General features: G+C 45.4%; 1 protein-coding gene across 1 annotated transcript in view; it reads right to left on the minus strand.

Moving 5' to 3' along the window:
* CRHR2 (corticotropin releasing hormone receptor 2) overlaps positions 1 to 23,219 on the minus strand; it is a 133,584-nt gene that overhangs the window by 51,583 nt on the left and 58,782 nt on the right. Inside the window, exons 3-4 of the mRNA XM_018568151.1 lie at positions 6,837 to 6,919; positions 4,031 to 4,137 (exon numbers count right to left, since the gene is read on the minus strand). Coding sequence (XP_018423653.1) covers positions 4,031 to 4,137; positions 6,837 to 6,919 — 190 coding nt within the window. The remainder of the gene's footprint in view (positions 1 to 4,030; positions 4,138 to 6,836; positions 6,920 to 23,219) is intronic.

Below are 23,219 nucleotides of genomic sequence, written 5' to 3' on the forward strand. Positions count from 1 at the left end.
CACGGCAGAGAGCCGTGACAGGATCGAGAGGCGAGCGAACCCGGTATGTGTTCGCTCACCTCCCGATCTACTGAGCCGACCTGTGACAGTCTCATTGTCACAGGTCGGCTAGAACTATGAGGTGAGTGAAAAGCACTCCGTTCTCCTTTAAAATAAAATATTTTAAAAATGTGAAAAAATTAAAATAAAAAACATTTTCGGTATTGGTTTCGGCCTGACAATTTTTTTAATTTCGGTTTCGTTTCGGTTTTAAAATTTCCATTTCGGTGCACCTCTATGTAAAATGCTTATGTTTCGGAAGGTCCTACAAGGCAACTGTCCAGGATTGGGACTTAAGAGCCTCCGGTTTGATCACAAGGTCAGCTCTTTAATACACTTGTCTGAAGATCTCCGCTTTCTTTTCTTTTTTTTTATTTTAGAACTCTTCTCTTCTAAATAAACATTGTAAACCTTCACCCCGAGCAGACGTTGCTGACTTCTCACTCACAATACATGCATTCAAAGCCTTATTCTTTGTAACGAGCCCGAATCCTTCAATAATATATATCAACCTTTCCTATCTTCGATGGGTCTTGCAGCAACCCTTCTTGGCTACTTTGTCTCGGCGAGGATTGTGTCCAATTTAAAGATCAAAGCTCCGTGAACTGAACCAACCTGCTTTCTCTCTTCTGAAAATGCTTTAATTGGGGTCATGAAGAACATTGACAGAAACACATCATCCAATGTTCCCATCTTCAAACCATCTTCATGCTCTGTAACAGGTCATCGTTTCTTCTCGTTGACTCTCCCCGTTGGTATGACCTCTTGGACCACATTCATCATGTGTTATGAATACCTTCCAAGTCGCTTCTTCATGTGAAAACTTTTAAAGCTTTTTGCAAAATGAATTTGAAAGGAAGGTATTTGGAGTTATTATTTCAGTGAACTCCGGGCCAACAGCTAAATATACAAATGAAACACTGGTATGGGAGTTGTTTTACCTGCCATAGGATTTGCATTCTTGTCCAGCCAGTCCTGAGATTTGCTCTGACACACAGCATAGTCCTGTCTGGCAGGATAGCTGATTTTATCTGTGTTGCAGTTTGTCTAAGACCCCACCACCCTCCCCCTGTAACAAAGTTTTATTACCTGTTGATCCTTCCAGTAAATCCATTGATGTTCCGCTTCCTTTAACAGGGCGACAATTATATAACAATGCAGTAGCGTTGTCACTCCTTAGACTGGGTAGTCTTAGATGTACATGTAGTTTTTGCATGTTTGGAGTACGGATGAACATTGGAACAATATCAGGTGTTCGGTGGGTCCCAACATCCGAAGTATTCCATATAGTAGCAGTATTGCTACCACTACTACATGTGACAACTTCCCCGGGACATTGAGTGAGAGGAAGCAAACAGCCACCGGCAGCATCGCAACCAGTCACTCAATCCCGGCCCCCTTCAGCTGTCAGCCCGGGAAACTCGACCGGGGGCGGGAATGCTGTGACATCATTGACTATATATGGCCATGACCATATTTAGTCAATGACCTTCCCCGCCCCTTTTTGTTGGCATCTGTCATTGCTGGAGCTGTCATTCGTGTGCGAAAGTGTGGGCGGGTGCCGGGTTTTGTTTTTGTTTCAGCGGGTCAACAGGCATCGTTCATCGTGATTGACAAGGGGCTGCATCTCTGGCTAACACGAATGATGATGGATTTGCGGTGATGGACTATGTACTATGTACCCCTTACTCATACACACAGGGAGAGGGCCTGGATATCTGGGCCCCCCTTAAATTTAGATTTTTTTAAATTTTTGGCTCTCCCTGGCATGGCACACTCCCTTTGTTGAGGGCATGTGGCCTGGAATGGTTCAGGAGGTAGGAGAGATGGATTGTGAAGCCCGTGTCAATGTTAAAAACATATTTTTTGCTTGTCGTAATCAACATGGGGACAAGATGTTTTGTCAAGTGCATGCAGCCTGGTATGGCCCCCCACACACACAATTTCCGGGCCAGCCAGCATGCTGCTTGTATAAAGGTCTGTTATGGATTTTGGATCCTGTGTCCATTTAAAAAAAACATTTTTTCCTTGTCCTCGTCAACATGGTACAAGGTGTTCTGTCAGGGGGGTTTCAGTATCTTTTTCCTGTTTCTACACTGAGTGGCCAGATTATTATGACCACCCCATCAGTACTTCGTTGGGCCACGAGATGACTCCACGAGATGACTTCGTTGGGCCGCCTCGTGACTCCACGAGATGTTGAAAGGTGATGCGAGGAATCTGACACTGCACTGTTGCCCTTCTGTTGTCTTGTACCAGTCTTGCCACTCTCCGTTCTGCCCTAACATTGACTAGTCGCTGACGGCCACAATTCGCACGTTCAGACCCAGATTTTCGGCTGACAGTCCGGTCTTTAAACACTTTAACAACAGCTGCTCTTGAAAATTTAACGAATTCTGCTGTTTTGCTGATACTCGCTCCATGGCTCCGAGCGCCAACAATCATCCCACGTTCAAAGGCTGTTACATCGCGTTGTTTCCCCGTATCTTCAGAAACAAATCACTTCTACTGTCGTGGTAACCAACCTGCTTCCCTATTTATAATGGTCTGGCCCTCTAGCAACTTCAGCGCCAAATTATAGCTAATTTGCCTACAAACGTCAGGTGGTCATAATAATCTGGCCACTCAGTGTATATAATAATCTGGCCACTCAGTGTATATAATAATCTGGCCACTCAGTGTATATAATAATCCGGCCACTCAGTGTATTTTTCACAGCAGCTTTTGGGCATTTGAATTTTGATTCATTTATTTTAGGGCAGCACAGTTTTTGTTTTGTTTTTAGTTTACTTGTTCATCTATTTAACATGAAATTGCAAAACTGTTTCTAAAAATTTTTTAGACCCATTTTACAGGAAGCCGAGTTTTCAATCTGCTAACATCTCCGAAATACCCTCCATGTGTGAAACGCTGAGAGGTGAAGTGATAAGAATCTTGTCGAAAAATGATTAGACTTCGGGCTGTAACGGCAGACGAGGCCCCATAGCAAAAGGATGATGTAGGAAAACTGAACAAGAGTTGTAGTGGAAATAATAACGATCATCGCAATATTTTATATTTTGCCATAAATGTTATGACTTGTGCACAAAATTATTCTATTATCCTAATTTAAAGTTTGTTAAAATTTATTTTTGGGGTTTTTTTTTGCAGAATGACAGATTTAGCAGAGAAAACACTTTTTTACAGCTGGAGGAAGACTGCTTTAGATATACAGGGTTAGTTTCAGTGCTGACCGGGATGACCAGAAGCTCTGAAGGCAATAAATCTCTACAACGAACACGGCTAAATAAAATTTCCTTACTGCACAACCTGCAAAGGGGGGTCTGAGTAGACCCTTTGGGATTTTTACAGCTTGAGGAAGACTGCTTTAGGCATACAGGGTTAATTTCAGTGCTGGCCAGGATCACTAAAGCTCTGTGGGCCATAATCACTGACCCGTATTGTCACCGTTGATACTGCCAGCTGCTGTTTTACAGAAGAAATAAAAACCTGACAGGAGACCTAACCCCTCACACCTCTTTCCAAAAACAATTGGCTATAGATGCATGGTTAAAGTGTATCTAAATCCAAAAACAAAAATGCAATATATTTCAACCAGACTGCTAGTCCATTTTCTGCAAGAAAAAACTTTTGATCCTACCAGAAATAATAACTTCCTGAACTCATACCATGTTGTCAACCTTCCCTATTTTCTGTGAGCTACACAACCTCTTCTCTCTATGTAACAAGGATGAGGAGATGGGAAGGTGCTCTGTAGTCCTGTCCTTGAGTGACAGCACAGCTCCTCCATAGATACAGTACAGTGAGTGAGCATTGTCACCTTAGGACAGGAAGTGTGTTACCGGCAGGATCAACAGGTAAAAATAAAGGAAAGAAGCCTGAAAAACAAAAGCAGCTGCCACATCTAAGGACAGGGAATCTGCAATATGTTACATTTTTGTTTTTGACTTTACATGGGCATTACCTTCCAGAAGAACAGAAAACGGCTTACCTTAAACACAAAAACAGCAGGAAAGCGATGACCAGAGCCAGCACGGAGATGCAGTGCCCCAGGTAGTTTATAATAAGAGCGATCTTATAATGCAGATCATGCTTCCTCTGCAGACAAGAACATAATATGATTCAATTAGCCTGACTCTCTGCAATAACGTTACAGGACATTTAATCTGCTTAGGGAGAAGTAATTATCTTCCCCGCACGGCAGATAATCTCATCATCAAACCTCCACATGGGTTATTTTGGGATGAGTAAAAGTTTATGGACTAGAGAAGTTATATTCCAACCGGACGACATATCGGAACCACAATTATTCAGACAATGTTAATATTGAAGCACATCTAAAGTTTAAAGAAGAAATTAATATTTTTTAACACTTCCAGTGGGGCCACCTCTGTTCTACGAGCTCCTCAGCTCCATCTAGTGGCCACAATGCGGTATAATACATACTTATTGCCTATGTTACTAAGGTCCATCTAGTGGTCCTAATGTGGTATAATACATACTTATTTCCTGCTCCTCAGCTTCATCAAGTGGCCATAATGTGGTATAATACATACTTATTTCCTATGTTACTCAGCTCCATCTAGTGACCATATTGTGGTATAATACATACTTATTTCCTATGCTCCTCAGCTCCATCTAGTGGCCATAATGCGGTATAATACATAGTTATTGCCTATGTTACTAAGGTCCATCTAGTGGTCCTAATGGGGTATAATACATACTTATTTCCTATGTTACTAAGGTCCATCTAGTGGTCCTAATGTGGTATAATACAAACTTATTTCCTGCTCCTCAGCTTCATCAAGTGGCCATAATGGGGTATAATACATACTTATTTCCTATGTTACTAAGGTCCATCTAGTGGTCCTAATGTGGTATAATACAAACTTATTTCCTGCTCCTCAGCTTCATCAAGTGGCCATAATGGGGTATAATACATACTTATTTCCTATGTTACTCAGCTCCATCTAGTGACCATATTGTGGTATAATACATACTTATTTCCTATGCTCCTCAGCTCCATCTAGTGGCCATAATGCGGTATAATACATAGTTATTGCCTATGTTACTAAGGTCCATCTAGTGGTCCGAATGGGGTATAATACATACTTATTGCCTATGTTACTAAGGTCCATCTATGGGTCCGAATGGGGTATAATACATACTTATTGCCTATGTTACTAAGGTCCATCTAGTGGTCCTAATGGGGTATAATACATACTTATTTCCTATGTTACTAAGGTCCATCTAGTGGTCCTAATGGGGTATAATACATACTTATTGCCTATGTTACTAAGGTCCATCTAGTGGTCCTAATGGGGTATAATACATACTTATTTCCTGTGCTCCTCAGCTCCATCTAGTGGTCCTAATGGGGTATAATACATACTTATTTCCTATGCTCCTCAGCTCCATTTAGTGGCCATAATGTGGTATAATACATACTTATTTCCTGTGCTCCTCAACTATACTTATTTCTATGGATGCACCGATACCGGTTTTTCGGTATCGAGTATGAGCACCGATATTTTTTTTCCGGTACTTGCCGATACCGAATACCAATACCGGAAGTCCCATTAAGGAAGCCAGGTGGCATGTAAAGACTCGCCACCCGGCTTCCCGATTAGCAGGGAAGCCGTCTCCTTGTTCCCTCGTCACCAGGTGATGAGACAGCATGGAGCCAGCTTTCTGGCCAATCAGGAAGCCGGGCGCCGTGTAATGACGAGTTGGCCAGCGTCCTGATTGGTCGAGAAGCTGGCTAATCAGGAAGTTGCGCAACACGTCATTACACGTCGCCTGGCTTCCACATAGTGATGAGGGAGCATGGAGCCGGCTTCCCAGCCAATCAGGAAGCCGGGCAGAGTGTAATGACTCGCTGCCTGGCTTCTTGATATGGGAATCTCAAGTATCGGGCCAGGCATTGGAGCATACTAGTATCAGTGTCAGTGCATCCCTACTTATTTCCTGTGCTCCTCAGCTCCATCTAGTGGTCATAATGTGGTATTAATGTGGTATTATATTACATTATATTTTACCTGAAAAGAAAATATACCAAAAGAAAATCTACTAAAAGCAGTCTTCAGGCCGGTCAGATGACATCATGGGTCATCATTTCCTCTTCTTCCTCAGCAGCGGCGGTGGGCAGTCCTTCCTCCTGGACTGAGCAGCACTCACCTAATGACTTATGAGCCTCACTCAGTCCCAGAGTACTGTGAGCCCCAACTGCATAACGACACACCCTCAGAAGCGGGTCCATGTTAGCTTGGGCTCACATGAAGTGGGCTGAATTTCGCTGACTGTTATTCAACCAGGAACTGGCGACATCTATTGGTGGACAATATGTACTGCAGTGGGCAGTTCTAGATAAACAGAGGATTGTAGCAAAATCTGTTGATCTATTTTAATTTATAAGGCTGAGTAAAAAAAAAAAAAAAAAAAGGTTTTGCATTTTATCTCGCAGTAGCAAGATATTAAAATGTCTTTGTATACTTGTATAGCTCCAACCTTAGTAAATTAATCCCAAAATGTCCCAACCTGACAATGGCACATTGGTGAGGAACCGATGGCACCACTAGAGACAAATTTCCTGTGATAAATATCAGAAATAAATTGAAGAGGGCAGACCCGCACAGTCTGTTTCACCTCACGCACATGAAGAGGAACAAGATTGTTATCTGCCGCTGATGGAGCAGAACCTTAAGACAACAAAGTATCTTAATTGTGGGATCGGTTTGTTGTTCTGTGTGTATGGGCCTTCCTGTGATAAGCAGAGTTTGCAGTATTTTTAGGCTCACCTTATCCAGGATGGGCACGCACTGAGAATAATTCATCCAGGAGGCCCAGGTTCCGTTCTCGAAGCATTCTCTGAAAACAGTTCCTGCAAAAAAAAACCCAATAACAATCATTTATAACATGGCAACAAAGTCTCTTCTAGTGAACCTGTACCGGGTCCCTACTAGGCAGAGTAACAGACACACAGCCAAGCAGGCACTATCAGGTTCCCCACTTTCTGCTGTCCCAAGCAGCCACCAGTGTCCTGCGAAATACTCATTGTTGGGTATGAGGGACTTAATGTGATACTCTTCCACCTTCCATAATACAGTGCTCCATGTCTGAGCCATCACGTGGGGGTGGGGAGGAGCTTGTGGAGCCCTATTCAGGCTTTGACTTCCAGAAAGTTGAAACTAACAAAGGAATTTTGGAGCAATCTGATGGCATATCAGGAAAATCTAATGGTGGATGTGGACAATCTGATGGCGGATCAGGACAATCTGATGGTGGATCAGGACAATCAAAAGGTGGATTGCGACAATATAATGGCTCATAAGGACAATCGAATGGCGGATTGGGACTGTCTAATGGTGGATTGGGAAAATCTGATGATGGATAAGGACAATCTAATGGTGGATTGGGACAATATAATGGCAGATTGGGAAAGTCTAATGGTGGACTGGGACAATCTGATGGTTGAAAAGGACAATCTAATGGTGGATTGGGACAATCTGTTGGCGGAAAAGGAAAATCTATTGGTGGATCGGGACAATCTGATGGCAGATCGGGACAATCTAATGGTGGATTTGGACAATCGGATGGTGGATATGGAAAATCTAATGGAGGATCGGGACAAACTGATGGCAGATCGGGTCATCTAAGGCCTGTTTCACACCTGTGCGTCCCGGGAATGCGCGTTCGTGCACATTTCGCAGTGCGTTTGCCGTGCGCCCCTATTGATTTCAATCGGGTCATATCAATGGGGGTGCGGCAAACATGTAAAAAATGCTCCTGCACTATTTTGTGCGACGCGCGTTTTTTCTGCCGCGTTTGCACACACGAAAACATGGGGAAAACCATGCGACTTGCCGGCCATGTTTGGGGTGCCATTAGATAAAAATGGCACCGCAAGCGCGTTTTGCTCGGAATGCGCAGGTGTGAACCAGGCCTTATGGTTTCTGCAGAGCAGCGAACATGTTGGGTTGCCTAACATGGACAATCTAATGGCGGATCAGGACATCCAATGATGGATTGGGAAAATCTAATGGCAGGTTGGGACAATCTAATGGTGGACTGGGACTATCTAATGGTGGATTGGGAAGATCTAATGGCAGGTTGGGACAATCTAATGGTGGACTGGGACTATGTGATGGAAGACTGCTCAATCTAATAGAGGATCAGGACAATCTGACGGCAGATTGCGGAGATCTGATGGCAGAGGAGGTCATCTTATGGTTTCTGCAGAGCAGTGAACATGTTGCATTGCCTACCATGGGCAATTGACAGGTTTGCTTTAAAGAAAAAACTCTGGTCCAAGTTTTAATGGCTGAGCCGTTCAGATCTCTCAATATAACCTATTAACTTTGTCTCAGTTTTTGACACCATAAGAGCAAAACCAACTCTTCTCTTAAACCCAGACAGGAAGAATTATTCATGTCTGTGCTCACTCTAGAAATATAGGAAACTTAAAGAAAAAAGAACAATTGGGCAGCATTTTGCTTTAGTGTAATAAAGGTATTATTTATTTATTTTGCATTTTTTTTTGTTCCCCACTTAAATGTAGACAATCCTCTTTGTCTAAATGATTTTTGGTTCGATCACTGAAAGATCACGGGAAGAAGGTAATACGTAGAATCTGCTTTCTCTGTTTATGGGTCTTGCCCGATAATCGATCTTTTAAAGGTTGAGAAAACTGACATTTCCTGTTTATTGAAATATTGCACAGACGGAGGCAAAACAGCCAAATAATAATAAACAAAGTAATCAGTAATAAAAGACCAAGGATGACATCTAGTCATTAATGTTGTGTTATAAGGAGCAAAAATGTAAGGGAATGGGTGCAGGGCCTTCCCTATATGAGGAGGCCTAAGGTGCATGCTTCAGGCGGCATCTCATTGGGTAACATTGATGGGCAGCAGGTGTGCTTACTGCACCCTTTCCAGGCAGAGCATCCCAAGTTGCTATTGTCTCTTAGTGACCTGTAATGCTCTAGCCAGTGTCCCACCCAGCTAACTGACGTCACTGGTTGCCAGGAACTGAGCAGGATGCTCTGGCTGGCATCCCGCCCAGCTCCTGGCAACCAGTGACATCAGTGAGCTGGGTGGGATGCCGGACAGAGCCAGAGCCAGAGGTACCGGCAGCAACCACCCATCGGTAATATGCACCTTAACACCAGAACCAAAGGTTTATCACCATCAACATCTCCCCCCAAGCAAAGTGAACCCCCAACCATACCAGGCCGTCCACCCCGTTAATGTTCATTACCATGAGCACACCTCTCCCCTCCTGGACTGAGGTGGAGAAAAGTCTTTGGAAACCCCTAACTGGGTGGACCAGAAACACAGCAGGGCAAGGGGATGGAGGTGCGAGGACCATTAAGCTGTTATACAGGTAGAGGGACTTTTACAGATAAAATTTTCCTATCTGTAGACCATTTACAGAACAATTAAAGCCCAACTCCAGGGAAATGAAAGTTTTTCCTTGCAGTGGGGCTGCCCTGGCACTTCAAGGGAAAACTGCTCATTTATATTTAGGGTTTTACTTACCTGATGCCCGCTCCCTAGCAGTCAGCGCTCTCTTCTTTTCCCCCTCTGCTCCGTTAGGTGAAATTTCCCTTGCCGTCCTCATGTCTCATACAGGTCTGTGGAACCTACATTAGATGTGATGACTTCAGCAGTCCTTAGGACACTGGAGTGAAGGGGAGAAGAGGCTGCGGGACCAGCCTAGCAGACCAGAGAGAGCCAGCGGGAGCGGGATTCAGGTAAGTAAAACAGCATACTCCTGTTCCCTACAGGGGTGGGTGTGGGTTGGAAACCTGCAAGCATTGAGCTGACCATACACTTATGGAGGACTTGACCTAAACTCAGTGGCGTCCCAAGGCCGAGTGTCGCCCGGAGAAGAGACTGGGTGACACCCCGCCGTGACATCATCGCACATGCGCGTGATGTCACCATGGATGGACGCCGGCAGAGAGAGGAGGGAACGTTCGACCGGCGGGATGAGGTATGCCGCTGGGTCCCCTCCTCTTTCCTGACACTGTCGGGTTCTCGGTCCGTGACAGAGTGCCTGACTGTCAGTCATTTTAGTGTCACCCCTCCAATGGTGTCACCCGGGTGCGGGCCGCACCCCCTTGTAAACCCACTGCCTAAACTTGACCAGTGTATAGCCAGCTTTACTGAACTGTAGGTCTTGTATCCAGGCCTGTGTTGTGTGGCAGGGCTTTGTCAATCTCAGGACTAGATGGCCAAAAATGCAAATCCTTTGGCAGGCAAAGCAGCTTCTGTATTTGTATTTAGCTTTTGGCTTGTAGTTCAAAAATGTAAAAATGGCTTCGGACCAACCGGAAAACATCTGCGTCTTTATTCATGAATGTGTGAAACGGTGTCACCATCCCGATATATATAGCAGAGGAGACACCAAAGCTATTCCATGGCGATGTCCTCCTTTAATGTGAACGTATAGCACAGCTGAGGGCCGCGCTCAGGATTATTTAAGGCTCTGCAATAAACACGCACTGCTGTGAGCCTTTGTTCCTCTATGGATCTATCTTCGGCTGATATTAAACTTGACGGGAACGACATGCTATTAGCCAGTGGAGGGAAAACTATATTATCCACCTGTGTCTCGGCTGGAGCGGAGGGACGCTTTATTTTTAGAAGATAGGAGCTGTTTTATTGATAGACAGGATTGGATTAAAGTAAAATATTATGTGTGCTGGAATGATATGTAATACAGTAAGGACTGGATTATGGCTCCGGAACAGCTGCAGAGCGCTACGTTTCTACAGCCTGCTGTGGATGGGATGAGAATGGAAGAAGGCGATTTGGATTGCGGACCCCACAACATATTCACCCCAACCCCCCATCTGCAGGAGCAAGTCTAATGATTGGGGGCGCTCAATTGCAATTTTTCATGTCCAAAGACAAAGGGGGTCATTCACAAAGCTGTGAACTGAACTGAACCGAAAGGCTCCGGCGCCCGAAGAGAGCTGAAGGATCAGCAGAAGCTACTGCTGACAAAATTGTCATCAAAGCAGCTCCAATGGCCAGGGCCATACTTAGACATCCTGGTGCCCAAGAATCATATCAACGAGAGAGAGAAGGGGAGAGAGAGAGAGAAAGAAAGAAAGAGGGAGAGGGAAAAAGAGTCTTCTGTTGAGAGTCTTCTGACTCCTCTCAACCTCTCAACACACTTCCCCCATTAATTCACTTGCTGAATTTGAGGCTTGGTGTTACCCCCCTCTAATAGATTAAAGGATCCTTCCCCTTTTGAATCTCCCAAATGTTTCCAAGTAGGGCTGTTTCATTTATTTATATATATATATTAGGGCTGCGGAAATTAACGATTAATTCCTCGATTAATCGTTAAAATTCTTTTGATCGGTACTCACCTCTCCGCCGGCTTCCGGGTCTTCCGGGAGTTCCGTCGTAGATCCGGTGACATCACTGACATCCGGTGACGTCGATGTCCGTGACATCACAGGACTCCTCCCCCTTCCCTTCGTTAGCCGACGGAGCTATTGATTCCTTGCCCCCAAATATTTTAATGCACCCATCACTGTGATTGACTTGCCTCACTGGCCGATGGGAATGTGCAAGGATGGAGGGGCGGGCAACTTTATCCCTAAGAGGAAGCACTGAAGCTTTTGCCAATTATACCACCTAACAACAGGGCCATCTTTAATATTGATTGGACCCTTGGCAAATATTTTCTCGGGCCCCCCCACCCCTAACAGTCACCCCATGCCCCCATCAGGCCCTCGACTCTTGCAACATCCTCCTCCTGCAGAGCAGATAATCCTCGATTAATCGTTAAAATTCTTTTGATCGGTACTCACCTCTCCGCCGGCTTCCGGGTCTTCCGGGAGTTCCGTCGTAGATCCGGTGACATCACTGACATCCGGTGACGTCGATGTCCGTGACATCACAGGACTCCTCCCCCTTCCCTTCGTTAGCCGACGGAGCTATTGATTCCTTGCCCCCAAATATTTTAATGCACCCATCACTGTGATTGACTGCCTCACTGGCCGATGGGAATGTGCAAGGATGGAGGGGCGGGCAACTTTATCCCTAAGAGGAAGCACTGAAGCTTTTGCCAATTATACCACCTAACAACAGGGCCATCTTTAATATTGATTGGACCCTTGGCAAATATTTTCTCGGGCCCCCCCACCCCTAACAGTCACCCCATGCCCCCATCAGGCCCTCGACTCTTGCAACATCCTCCTCCTGCAGAGCAGATAGGAGGAGACATCAGAGGGGGACGTGACCCCGCGTGAGACATCATGCGGTCACGCTACTCAGAACGCACACACACACACACACGTCCCTTCAATAGACCTGACTACGTTATTGCAAACTATTATTTAAAAGCAATAAGGTTAGCAATACTTATTGTGAGATCTCATCCAATCATGGGAGGGGTTAGTGAATGCAAGAGATGAGAGACAAACATCATATGCCTGATCTCACACATGCACCACACAACATTAAAGTCATCTTTGTTTTCCCCATAATCTCACAGGTTCTTGCAGTTTAGAAACTAGATCTCCCTGGAAGGCACTGGTGATGTAGCTTTCCCAGCGGGAACCGGTAAGACCCTGGCTACATCACCAATGCCTCATTAGACCAGGAGGGGAAATCCTGGTTCAGCATTGGCCTATACATATACAGCACAGCAATGAAGTAATAAAATGAACTAGGATCACAGTTATCCAGCACGTTATTAAGCCGCTGGGTCCCCTCCTCTTTCCTGACACTGTCGGGTTCTCGGTCCGTGACAGAGTGCCTGACTGTCAGTCATTTTAGTGTCACCCCTCCAATGGTGTCACCCGGGTGCGGGCCGCACCCCCTTGTAAACCCACTGCCTAAACTTGACCAGTGTATAGCCAGCTTTACTGAACTGTAGGTCTTGTATCCAGGCCTGTGTTGTGTGGCAGGGCTTTGTCAATCTCAGGACTAGATGGCCAAAAATGCAAATCCTTTGGCAGGCAAAGCAGCTTCTGTATTTGTATTTAGCTTTTGGCTTGTAGTTCAAAAATGTAAAAATGGCTTCGGACCAACCGGAAAACATCTGCGTCTTTATTCATGAATGTGTGAAACGGTGTCACCATCCCGATATATATAGCAGAGGAGACACCAAAGCTATTCCATGGCGATGTCCTCCTTTAATGTGAACGTATAGCACAGCTGAGGGCCGCGCTCAGGATTATTTAAGGCTCTGCAATAAACACGCACTGCTGTGAGCCTTTGTTCCTCTATGGATCTATCTTCGGCTGATATTAAACTTGACGGGAACGACATGCTATTAGCCAGTGGAGGGAAAACTATATTATCCACCTGTGTCTCGGCTGGAGCGGAGGGACGCTTTATTTTTAGAAGATAGGAGCTGTTTTATTGATAGACAGGATTGGATTAAAGTAAAATATTATGTGTGCTGGAATGATATGTAATACAGTAAGGACTGGATTATGGCTCCGGAACAGCTGCAGAGCGCTACGTTTCTACAGCCTGCTGTGGATGGGATGAGAATGGAAGAAGGCGATTTGGATTGCGGACCCCACAACATATTCACCCCAACCCCCCATCTGCAGGAGCAAGTCTAATGATTGGGGGCGCTCAATTGCAATTTTTCATGTCCAAAGACAAAGGGGGTCATTCACAAAGCTGTGAACTGAACTGAACCGAAAGGCTCCGGCGCCCGAAGAGAGCTGAAGGATCAGCAGAAGCTACTGCTGACAAAATTGTCATCAAAGCAGCTCCAATGGCCAGGGCCATACTTAGACATCCTGGTGCCCAAGAATCATATCAACGAGAGAGAGAAGGGGAGAGAGAGAGAGAAAGAAAGAAAGAGGGAGAGGGAAAAAGAGTCTTCTGTTGAGAGTCTTCTGACTCCTCTCAACCTCTCAACACACTTCCCCCATTAATTCACTTGCTGAATTTGAGGCTTGGTGTTACCCCCCTCTAATAGATTAAAGGATCCTTCCCCTTTTGAATCTCCCAAATGTTTCCAAGTAGGGCTGTTTCATTTATTTATATATATATATTAGGGCTGCGGAAATTAACGATTAATTCCTCGATTAATCGTTAAAATTCTTTTGATCGGTACTCACCTCTCCGCCGGCTTCCGGGTCTTCCGGGAGTTCCGTCGTAGATCCGGTGACATCACTGACATCCGGTGACGTCGATGTCCGTGACATCACAGGACTCCTCCCCCTTCCCTTCGTTAGCCGACGGAGCTATTGATTCCTTGCCCCCAAATATTTTAATGCACCCATCACTGTGATTGACTTGCCTCACTGGCCGATGGGAATGTGCAAGGATGGAGGGGCGGGCAACTTTATCCCTAAGAGGAAGCACTGAAGCTTTTGCCAATTATACCACCTAACAACAGGGCCATCTTTAATATTGATTGGACCCTTGGCAAATATTTTCTCGGGCCCCCCCACCCCTAACAGTCACCCCATGCCCCCATCAGGCCCTCGACTCTTGCAACATCCTCCTCCTGCAGAGCAGATAGGAGGAGACATCAGAGGGGGACGTGACCCCGCGTGAGACATCATGCGGTCACGCTACTCAGCGTACAGAAGGGGTGGAGCAACACTATGCAATGCCGATTGCATAGTGAACAGAACGGTGCTGCGTGTGTATCTTTAGCAGGCTCAAGAGGCAGCTGCTTTGGGCCCCACAGCAATGACTGGGCCCGGGGCAACCGCCCCTTTTGCCCTGCGTTAAAGGCAGCACAGCCTAACAATCAGGTGAAGAAGATACTGAAATCTGCTGCAGGTATGTGTCTGGCATTTCTGGGTGTCTGCACTCCATACTTCTCAAGACAGTTAATTACTTATAAAATGACAGAGTCTCTTAAAAGAAGAACTCAAAAAGGTTAAAAAGTCTAAAGTGGCCTGAAGGGTAAATGTAATGTGCACTTTACGCTAACCTCTCTGACAGCCTTTGCTAGGTATGCTGTTGCAAGTTTTTTATTCACACACACACACACACACAAACCTGTCCCTTCAATAGACCTGACTACGCTATTGCAAACTATTATTTAAAATCAATAAGGTTAGCAATACTTATTGTGAGATCTCATCCAATCATGGGGGGGATTAGTGAATGCAAGAGATGAGAGACAAACATCATATGCCTGATCTCACACATGCATCACACAACATTAAAGTCATCTTTGTTTTCCCATTAATCTCACAGGTTCTTGCAGTTTAGAAACTAGATCTCCCTGGAAGGCACTGGTGATGTAGCTTTCCCAGCAGGAAACGGTAAGGCCTGGTTCACACCTGGGCTTTTACAGCGCGTTCCTACGCGCTGTAAAACGGTCAACATGTGAAAACCAATGATTGCCTATGGGTATGGTTCCCACCTGGGCGTTTTACAGCGCGTAGGAACGCGCTGCAAAACGCCCTACGCCCAAAGAAGTACAGGAGCTTCTTTGGGGCGTATTTGCCGCGCGTTGCCATTGGGATACAGCCGGATAGCCCTCGGAAACACGCATTTGTTGGGCGTTTCTTTTACTGCAAATCGCTGGAAAAGCGCGCGGCACGAAACGCGCTGCAAACCCACATATTCCGTACGCCTAGGTGTGAACCCAGCCTAAGACCCTGGCTACAATGCCTCACTAGACCAGGAGGGGAAATCCTGGTTCAGCATTGGCCTATACACATACAGCACAGCAATGAAGTAATAAAATGAACTAGGATCACACTAATCCAGCACGTTATTATTCTAAGTTGCCGCACTCAAGCGGCGGCCATATTGAGTGTGGCAACTCAGAATAATAACGTGCTGGATTAGTGTGATCCTAGTTCATTTTATTACTTCATTGCTGTGCTGTATGTGTATAGGCCAATGTAGTTGGATCTGTATGTGCGTTATAATTAATCGAAATGAATCGATTTAAAAAAAATTTGATTAATCGAACACGAAAATTGTAATCAGTACCAGCCCTAATATATATTATATATCAATTATTAAAATGGATCAAACAAAGGTTGATAAAGAAATGGTAATGTTGCTCAAATCAAAAGAAATAGTGTGTGCTCCTACTCCGAAAAGCTTTTGCAAATATGGTGCCTCTGGAGTCACTGTACAGAAACTAGAGCACCAAGAATGACTATCAATGGGGTGGATTATTTATCATCCAAACAGAGAGGTGGGCAAGGAGTGTGTAAATCACAAAAGTGACTGAACAGAATGAACATGTTGCAGCAAATTGCATACATGTGCTTCCACTGTGGATTTGCCTGGAATTCCACTTATTATTCGACAATGGGTCAAATACTGAAGCGCCATTAAGTGGAATTAGACACTATTCCAATGTACTAATCGCTCCCTATCAGCCCTACACAGATCTCTGCATGTAATGAGTCCAGAAACAGACAATTAAACTGCTCTCATAATGCATGACTCTATTCCCGCCCCGACGGTCATCCCAGTTCATGTCTGCATAAAATCTATCGCATTGCTGCAAAATGGATGCGTTGACCTTTTGTTCTGAAATCTTAATATTTTATTCTGTGGTCTCCAGGCTGGATGACAGCTCCATATAATTAAGCCATCTCTTCCTCTTTAGTCTCACGGGGTATCATTATCATGGCGTCCTTGTCACGTAAAACTGACTCTACAGTCAATAATTCAAGCTTTCCGCACAGATGTAGTTGCTGTTTAAAGGAGCTCTCCAGGAAATAAAAGAGAGGATTCAGCGGTACACATGGGAAAACGTATCTTTGCTTCTCTTGGACTGACTGATTGGATGAACATTTTGTGGACATCTGACCATCACACCTACTACAGTATATGGCCAAAAGTATGTGGACCGTCCTCCAAATGAGTTTCTAGTGAAGGGTAGGGATGCTACAGCATACAAAGATATTTTAGACAACTGTCCTCTTCCAACCTTGTGGTAACAGTTTGGTGAAGGTCCTTTTCTTTTTCACCATGACTGTCCTCCTGTGTACAAAGCCAGCTCCATAAAGACATGGTGTGATAGGTTTGGTGTAGAGCAGTGGTTCTCAACCTGTGTAACCTCAGGACCCACATTTGTCCTTGGTCATTAAGTCGCGACCCAAGTTGCGCTGCAATGGAACGCATGGCATTGCGGTACCACGCGTTCCGATGTGGGCGATAAAACTGTGGGTGGGAGATGCAATTGGGGTATCATTCAAATGAATGGCAATGCACCTCCCACACCAGAACGCGTAGTAGATGCGATTGCGTGGTATAGTGCGTTAATTGCACGGGACTGTGCGATTAACGCACTGTACTAGTGTGAATGGGCCCTCAAAAACACTGACAGACACAATCTCACACACTCACAGACAGACATTCTCACACATCCACACTCCCCAAAAAAATGTAATTAAAAAAAAATCCACCCAGTCTCCCTACCCTGCGACAACTGGAGTGGATCCTCCGTCTGGGGTCCAGTGTGGGCTGCTGTGCTGTGCCAGAGCTCCATCCATATGTGTATTGCTTGTACAGCTCCCTTGCGTACCTTGTAGAGGTCCCAGGCACCAGAATATGACATCACTCCGGTCCAGGCACCTCTACAGGACACACAAGGAAGCTGTAAGCAATGCATGTATGGATGGAGGTCCCTCACGGCCATAACCCCAGCCCACCCCACCTCAAGCTGACACTCTGCACCGGGCAGCATATTTTCAATGGCTGCTCGGCGTGAGAACTGACAGTACTGCTCTAGGGGGAGGCTGAGTAGCCTCTCCCCTAGAAAAGTGGAAGGCAAGCGAGAACCCACTGAACATGGGTTCGCGACCCACTTTTGGGTGTAGAGGAACTCGGGTATCCTCCACCGAGCCCTGATCTCAACCCTAATGCCTCTGGGATACATTGAACTGCTGATTGTGAGTCAGGTCTTCTCATCCAACATCAGTACCTGACCTCACAAATTCTCTTTTGGCCTATTGGGTACAAATTTCCACGGACACACTCCAAAATCTTGTGGAAAGTCTTTCCAGAAGAGTGGTGGAGGTTGAAAAAGCAAAGCAGGACAACTCCATATTAGTGCCCACGCTCATATAGATGTGATGGCCAGGTGTCCACAAACTGGTGGTCATGTAGTTTAGGTCTTTGATTAATGAATGCCTTTGTGATGAAGTGGAATGCCAATTGTGAGCCACGTCTGCTCATGCAACATCATTACCTGACCTCACAAATGCTCTTTTGGCTGAATGAGTACACTCCAAAATCTTGTGAAGAGTCTTCCCAGAGGAGTGGAGGCCAGTATAGCCTCTAAGGAGGGACAAATCCATAATAATGACCATGGTTTTGGAATGGGATGTCCAACAGGCTCATGTAGGTGTGATGGACAGGTGTCTGCAAACCTTTGGCCATATAGGGTATGCGGTTGCTAAAATACTTTGTCCTGTAGCTGTAAGGTAACAACTGCTTCTTCGCATGTGCATAGTCTCATTTTCCAGGTGACTGGGAAACGTGCGCTAGTGCGCATGTGCACACAACAGACTTACACACAGAAAAGTGTGCACGGGGTCACACAGGGAGTGATGCTTCTCCCTCTAATAGATTGGCCTATTTAAACAAACCTGCCATATCATAAGCTGCTGGATGATCTTCAGCTAGTTTCTAGTGTGCCAGTGATTCTGTTCTGATTTCCTGTTTCCTGTGCTTGACCCGGATTGTTCCTGACCTCACCTAATTGCTGCCTGCCCCCTGACCTCGGCCTGTTTATTGAACTTGCTTCTGCCTTCTGTTCTTGTACCTTGCTGCCAGGCTGGCTTTGACTCCTTGGCTTCCTTTGACCACGCTTCTGTCTTCTGCTCAGGTACCCTGCTGCCTGCTCGGTTTGACCTGCACCAGTTCCTGATCCTGGTCTTTCAGCCCTGCACAGTGTCCACATCATCCATGGCACTCGTGCTACTAGTTGTCTTTCCACCTCTGTTCCCATCTCCAGCGCCATGGGACACAAGCTGCAAGGGAAGCCTCATCAACTATCGGTCTCCAACCAGGTACGTGACCGTAGCATAGTATCCAGCCTCAATCAGGCAGCACTGTACAGTTCCTACTTTGTATACACACCTAGTGATCCTGCCATGGAGTTCCTTGTTGAGGCACTTCCTGTTATAAGGTGACAATGCTCTGCCCCTGTCTCCCAATTGTTCTCCTGCATTGTCAACCCGTCACATGAGCTTCCAATGAAGTATTTGTGCTGACAATTTTGTGCAGGCATGGTCCACTGTGATCCAGAGCAATGCCATGCAAACTGAATATCATTCATTGAAGGTTTACATCTACTTTTCTACTTTAAATTATTTTAAATAACTTTTGTAGGGAATATGTTCTGTTTTAAAAAGTGGAGTTTTCTTTGAGACGATAAAGTAAAGCCAATTGTACTGGTATTGCTGAATTTCAACACAAAAATAATAATAATAGCAATTGCTACATTGTTTCAGTCAGCTCTGCATGATCGGTAGCTTGTCCCTCATATATAACAATGTGTCACTTCCACGTGGCCGATCCTTTGAATCTCTCTCCCCTTCCCTGTCGCTTTACAGACTCATTAGGATGCCATCGGCTTCACACAGATAACACAGCTCCATAATTGTAATACTAAAAGCCAATTGTCCCCAAACGGTCCCTGAAGTCTTGTGACAATACTGTCTGCAGCCGGCGTACAACTGTGTCATATCGCCGAGACACAAGACAGGTTAATGGACTTTTTGTCTCCTTGATGCTGAAGTTTAAGGAAAACTACTGACAAGATCCAGTATAACATCTAAATGTGGACTTATTTAGGTCTGTACAAACTCCTACATAATGACATTAAAGTGACACTAAACTCCGGAGTTAAATCTTAAAAATACATTCAAGTCCCTTAAATATTAACAACAATGTATCTTATTTGTGTATCACTCGGCTGTAGATCCTCCAATCATCTCTGAATTGGTGCTGACACTGTCCTTCCTTCTGGAGGGGGGCTACTTTTGTTCCCCATGGTCCCTGTGTGTTGTAAAGTAGTCACCGCTCCAAGCTCGCTCCCGGGATGGACTACAATCTCATGTCTAGTGTACTAATTTGTAGGGATGCACCCTACCAGTTTTTCAGTATTGAGTACAAGTACTGATATTTATCTTTCGTACTTGCCGATACCGAGTTATGATACCGATACTTCCACTAGCATGGAGTCGATTTCCAGGGCAATCAGCATCGAGCTGGACAAACAGCATGGAACCGGGAAGCCGGGCGGCGGGTCATTACCCTCCGCCCGGCTTCATGATTGGTCAGGAAGCCAGCTTCATGTTCCCTCACAGCACTGCCAGTCAGAGGAAATCTCCCTCTGACCGGAAATTCCAGTATCGGGGGTAAGTATCGAAGCACTTGGGCAAGTACGAGTACTCACCCAAATACTCGGTATCGGCACCAATACCGTTACTAGTATCGATTTTTGGTGCATCACTACTAATTTGTATTGAGATTGTAGCCCATCCCGGGAGTGAGCTTGGAGCGGTGACTACTTTACAACACACACAGGGACCATGGGGAACAAAAGTAGCCCCCCTCCAGAAGGAAGGACAGTGTCAGCACCAATTCAGAGATGATTGGAGGATCTACAGCCGAGTGATACACAAATAAGATACATTTTGTTAATAGTAAAAGTATTGAATGCATTTTTAAGGTTTAACTCCTGAGTTTAGGGTCACTTTAAAAACTGGGAGGTAACCATAATTGGCTAAGCTATCCAAAAACCAACTTTTTGTATATGGCAACAGGCTGAACCCATATCAGCTTCTAATGTTTCTCAGGAATGCCCCGCTGTGAACTACCAGCATTCAGCACTCAGCTTTACGTATGGGCTCAGATTTGGACAAAACCTGGTCCGAACCTGAGCTCCTCCAAACATGGATGGAACTCCTTCGAACATGGAGGGAACTCCTTCGAATATGGAAGGAAGCTCTTTCCGCTGACACCCAATTGAAAGAAAAGGGGAGGGTTGCAGTGATGTCATGGACCTTATATGTCCACATGGCCTTACCTGGTCAATGAGATTGACCATATATGGCCATTTAAGGTCAATGATGTCAACACAAGCATACTGCCCCTTTGTTTATGTGCAGCTAAGAGCCAGGTAATGCCCCAGCCTACACATGGTTGGGTCGGTGACCTGGCGGGCAATGCCCCAGCCTGCAGATGGTTGGGTGGGTGACCCGGCGGGCAATGCCCCAGCCTGCAGATGGTTGGGTGGGTGACCCGGCGGGCAATGCCCCAGCCTGCAGATGGTTGGGTGGGTGACCCGGCGGGCAATGCCCCAGCCTGCAGATGGTTGGGTGGGTGACCCGGCCAATGCCCCAGCTCACAGCTGATTGGGTGGGTGACCCATCACATCACATGAACGTTCAGGGAAGCTCAGGTTTGGACCGGATTCAGTCCAAGCTTCCGCTCATCCCTAGTTTTGATTTTTTTACATTATGGAAAACTATAGCAATTCAAACCCACATCTGCACAAGCCCGAATGAAGTGGGATCAGTTGAACACTCAAAACGTGTTGGGTATCCTTTTTACACTTATGGAAATTGAATTAGACCTACAGCCAAATGTCCAACTCTACCTAACGTAAAGCTCATTGTTTGATTAACAATATTTGCAACATATAAGAGCTGGGCCATGTGAATATAAAGGACAAGTCTTCCTAATCCGCTCACACAATCACATATTCAGAGAGGCCGCCAGTCTATCATGGAACATGTGTGAGAAGGTGGCAGATTTCGGGTTAGATAAATACACATGAAAAGTACATTGAGTGTATTTTTGACTTTAGCTCAGTTGCAGGATCCCCTGGGTAACATTTCCAGTTCACGGCTTAGATTCAGTTGTTATCTGGAGTAACTCTTTAAATTTGCATACTCATTAAAAGATTATCCTGAAGGACAAATGTGGCATTTCCCGCAGGTCATCCTGAATATTTATGTAATCATAAGTGTCAGATATTTGTATACAGTCATTCAGAGCCAATCAATGATCTAACATGGCGCTTTGTCATTTGGATTAGCGAGTCATTTGCAACTGTGAAACCGGTTAATTCCAATTAATCAATGCTGAGAACGCGGGAGCCCGAGAACGCCACAAACATGCAAATTAATACTGCGTTGAAGGGATTATAGAGCTGGGAATCTTAGAGGGACGTGCAGGCGGAATATCAACACTTTCTCAGGAGACTGCTAAGGGTTCACAGTTTAGCCAGAGCCGTGTGCTTCACTCATCAGTGTCTACTTTTCCATACAAACAGCTTCCCGCCCATGACCTCTCATCCTGTTAGCCTTATACCCAGCAATGATACAGTGTAATAATGGGGGAGGCTGCGGTCTATGAAGTGGAATGGGCTACACAAAGGGCAGCCGTGAGTAGTACTAACATTCAGCCTGTTCATTCTGAGCAGTGGCGGAATTATCGCCATAGCGAACGAAGGCCAGCGCTATGGGGCCCGAGGCACAGGGGGGCATTCCCAGCCCCACAGCTGAAATAAACCAAGTGGCGGGATGCTTGTGCTTATTTTATTGACCTTATCTGACACATGTCCATATTAGGTCAGTGAATCAAAATTTGGACGAATTTCCCGAAATTCAGACATTAGGACACATACGGATTTCCAAATCCCAATGCATGCGAATGTGTCCGAATCCAAATTTCTGTTTCCGAATTTCGGATCCCGTCCGAATTTCGTTCAAAAACAACACTGAATTGGACATGTGACTTTTCTGGCCAATCAGATGTGTTTTTCGATTTACTGCATCCGAATGGGTCTGAACACGAATTTTCATTACGGCAACATGGGAGCCATATACAGTATATACGTATAATATTAAAGTTGAGGCTCCCAGACCGGAATGGCATTCGGGATCCGAATTGCATTGGGGAGCTCCTGAATGCCATTCGGGTCTGGGAGCCTCAGCTTTAGTAACATATGTATAAGGCTCCCAGACCCGAATGGCATTCGGGAGCTCCCGAATGCAATTCAGAAACTTGGATCCCGAATGCCATTCAGCGTTAGTATTAATATCTGTATACGGTTTTCTGTGGTATTCACAACGAATATTCGTAAACCAAATTAAATTTCGGATCCAAATCTTGAAATAACGAAATATCAGAACCAAACCAAATTTTTCCGCAGTTACATGTCTACACCTTTTCCTTCTTGGGGGTTGG

The sequence above is a fragment of the Nanorana parkeri genome, unplaced genomic scaffold, assembly GCF_000935625.1.
Source record: "Nanorana parkeri isolate BGI_ZX_2015 unplaced genomic scaffold, ASM93562v1 scaffold1146, whole genome shotgun sequence".
In the NCBI taxonomy this organism is placed as follows: domain Eukaryota; kingdom Metazoa; phylum Chordata; class Amphibia; order Anura; family Dicroglossidae; genus Nanorana; species Nanorana parkeri.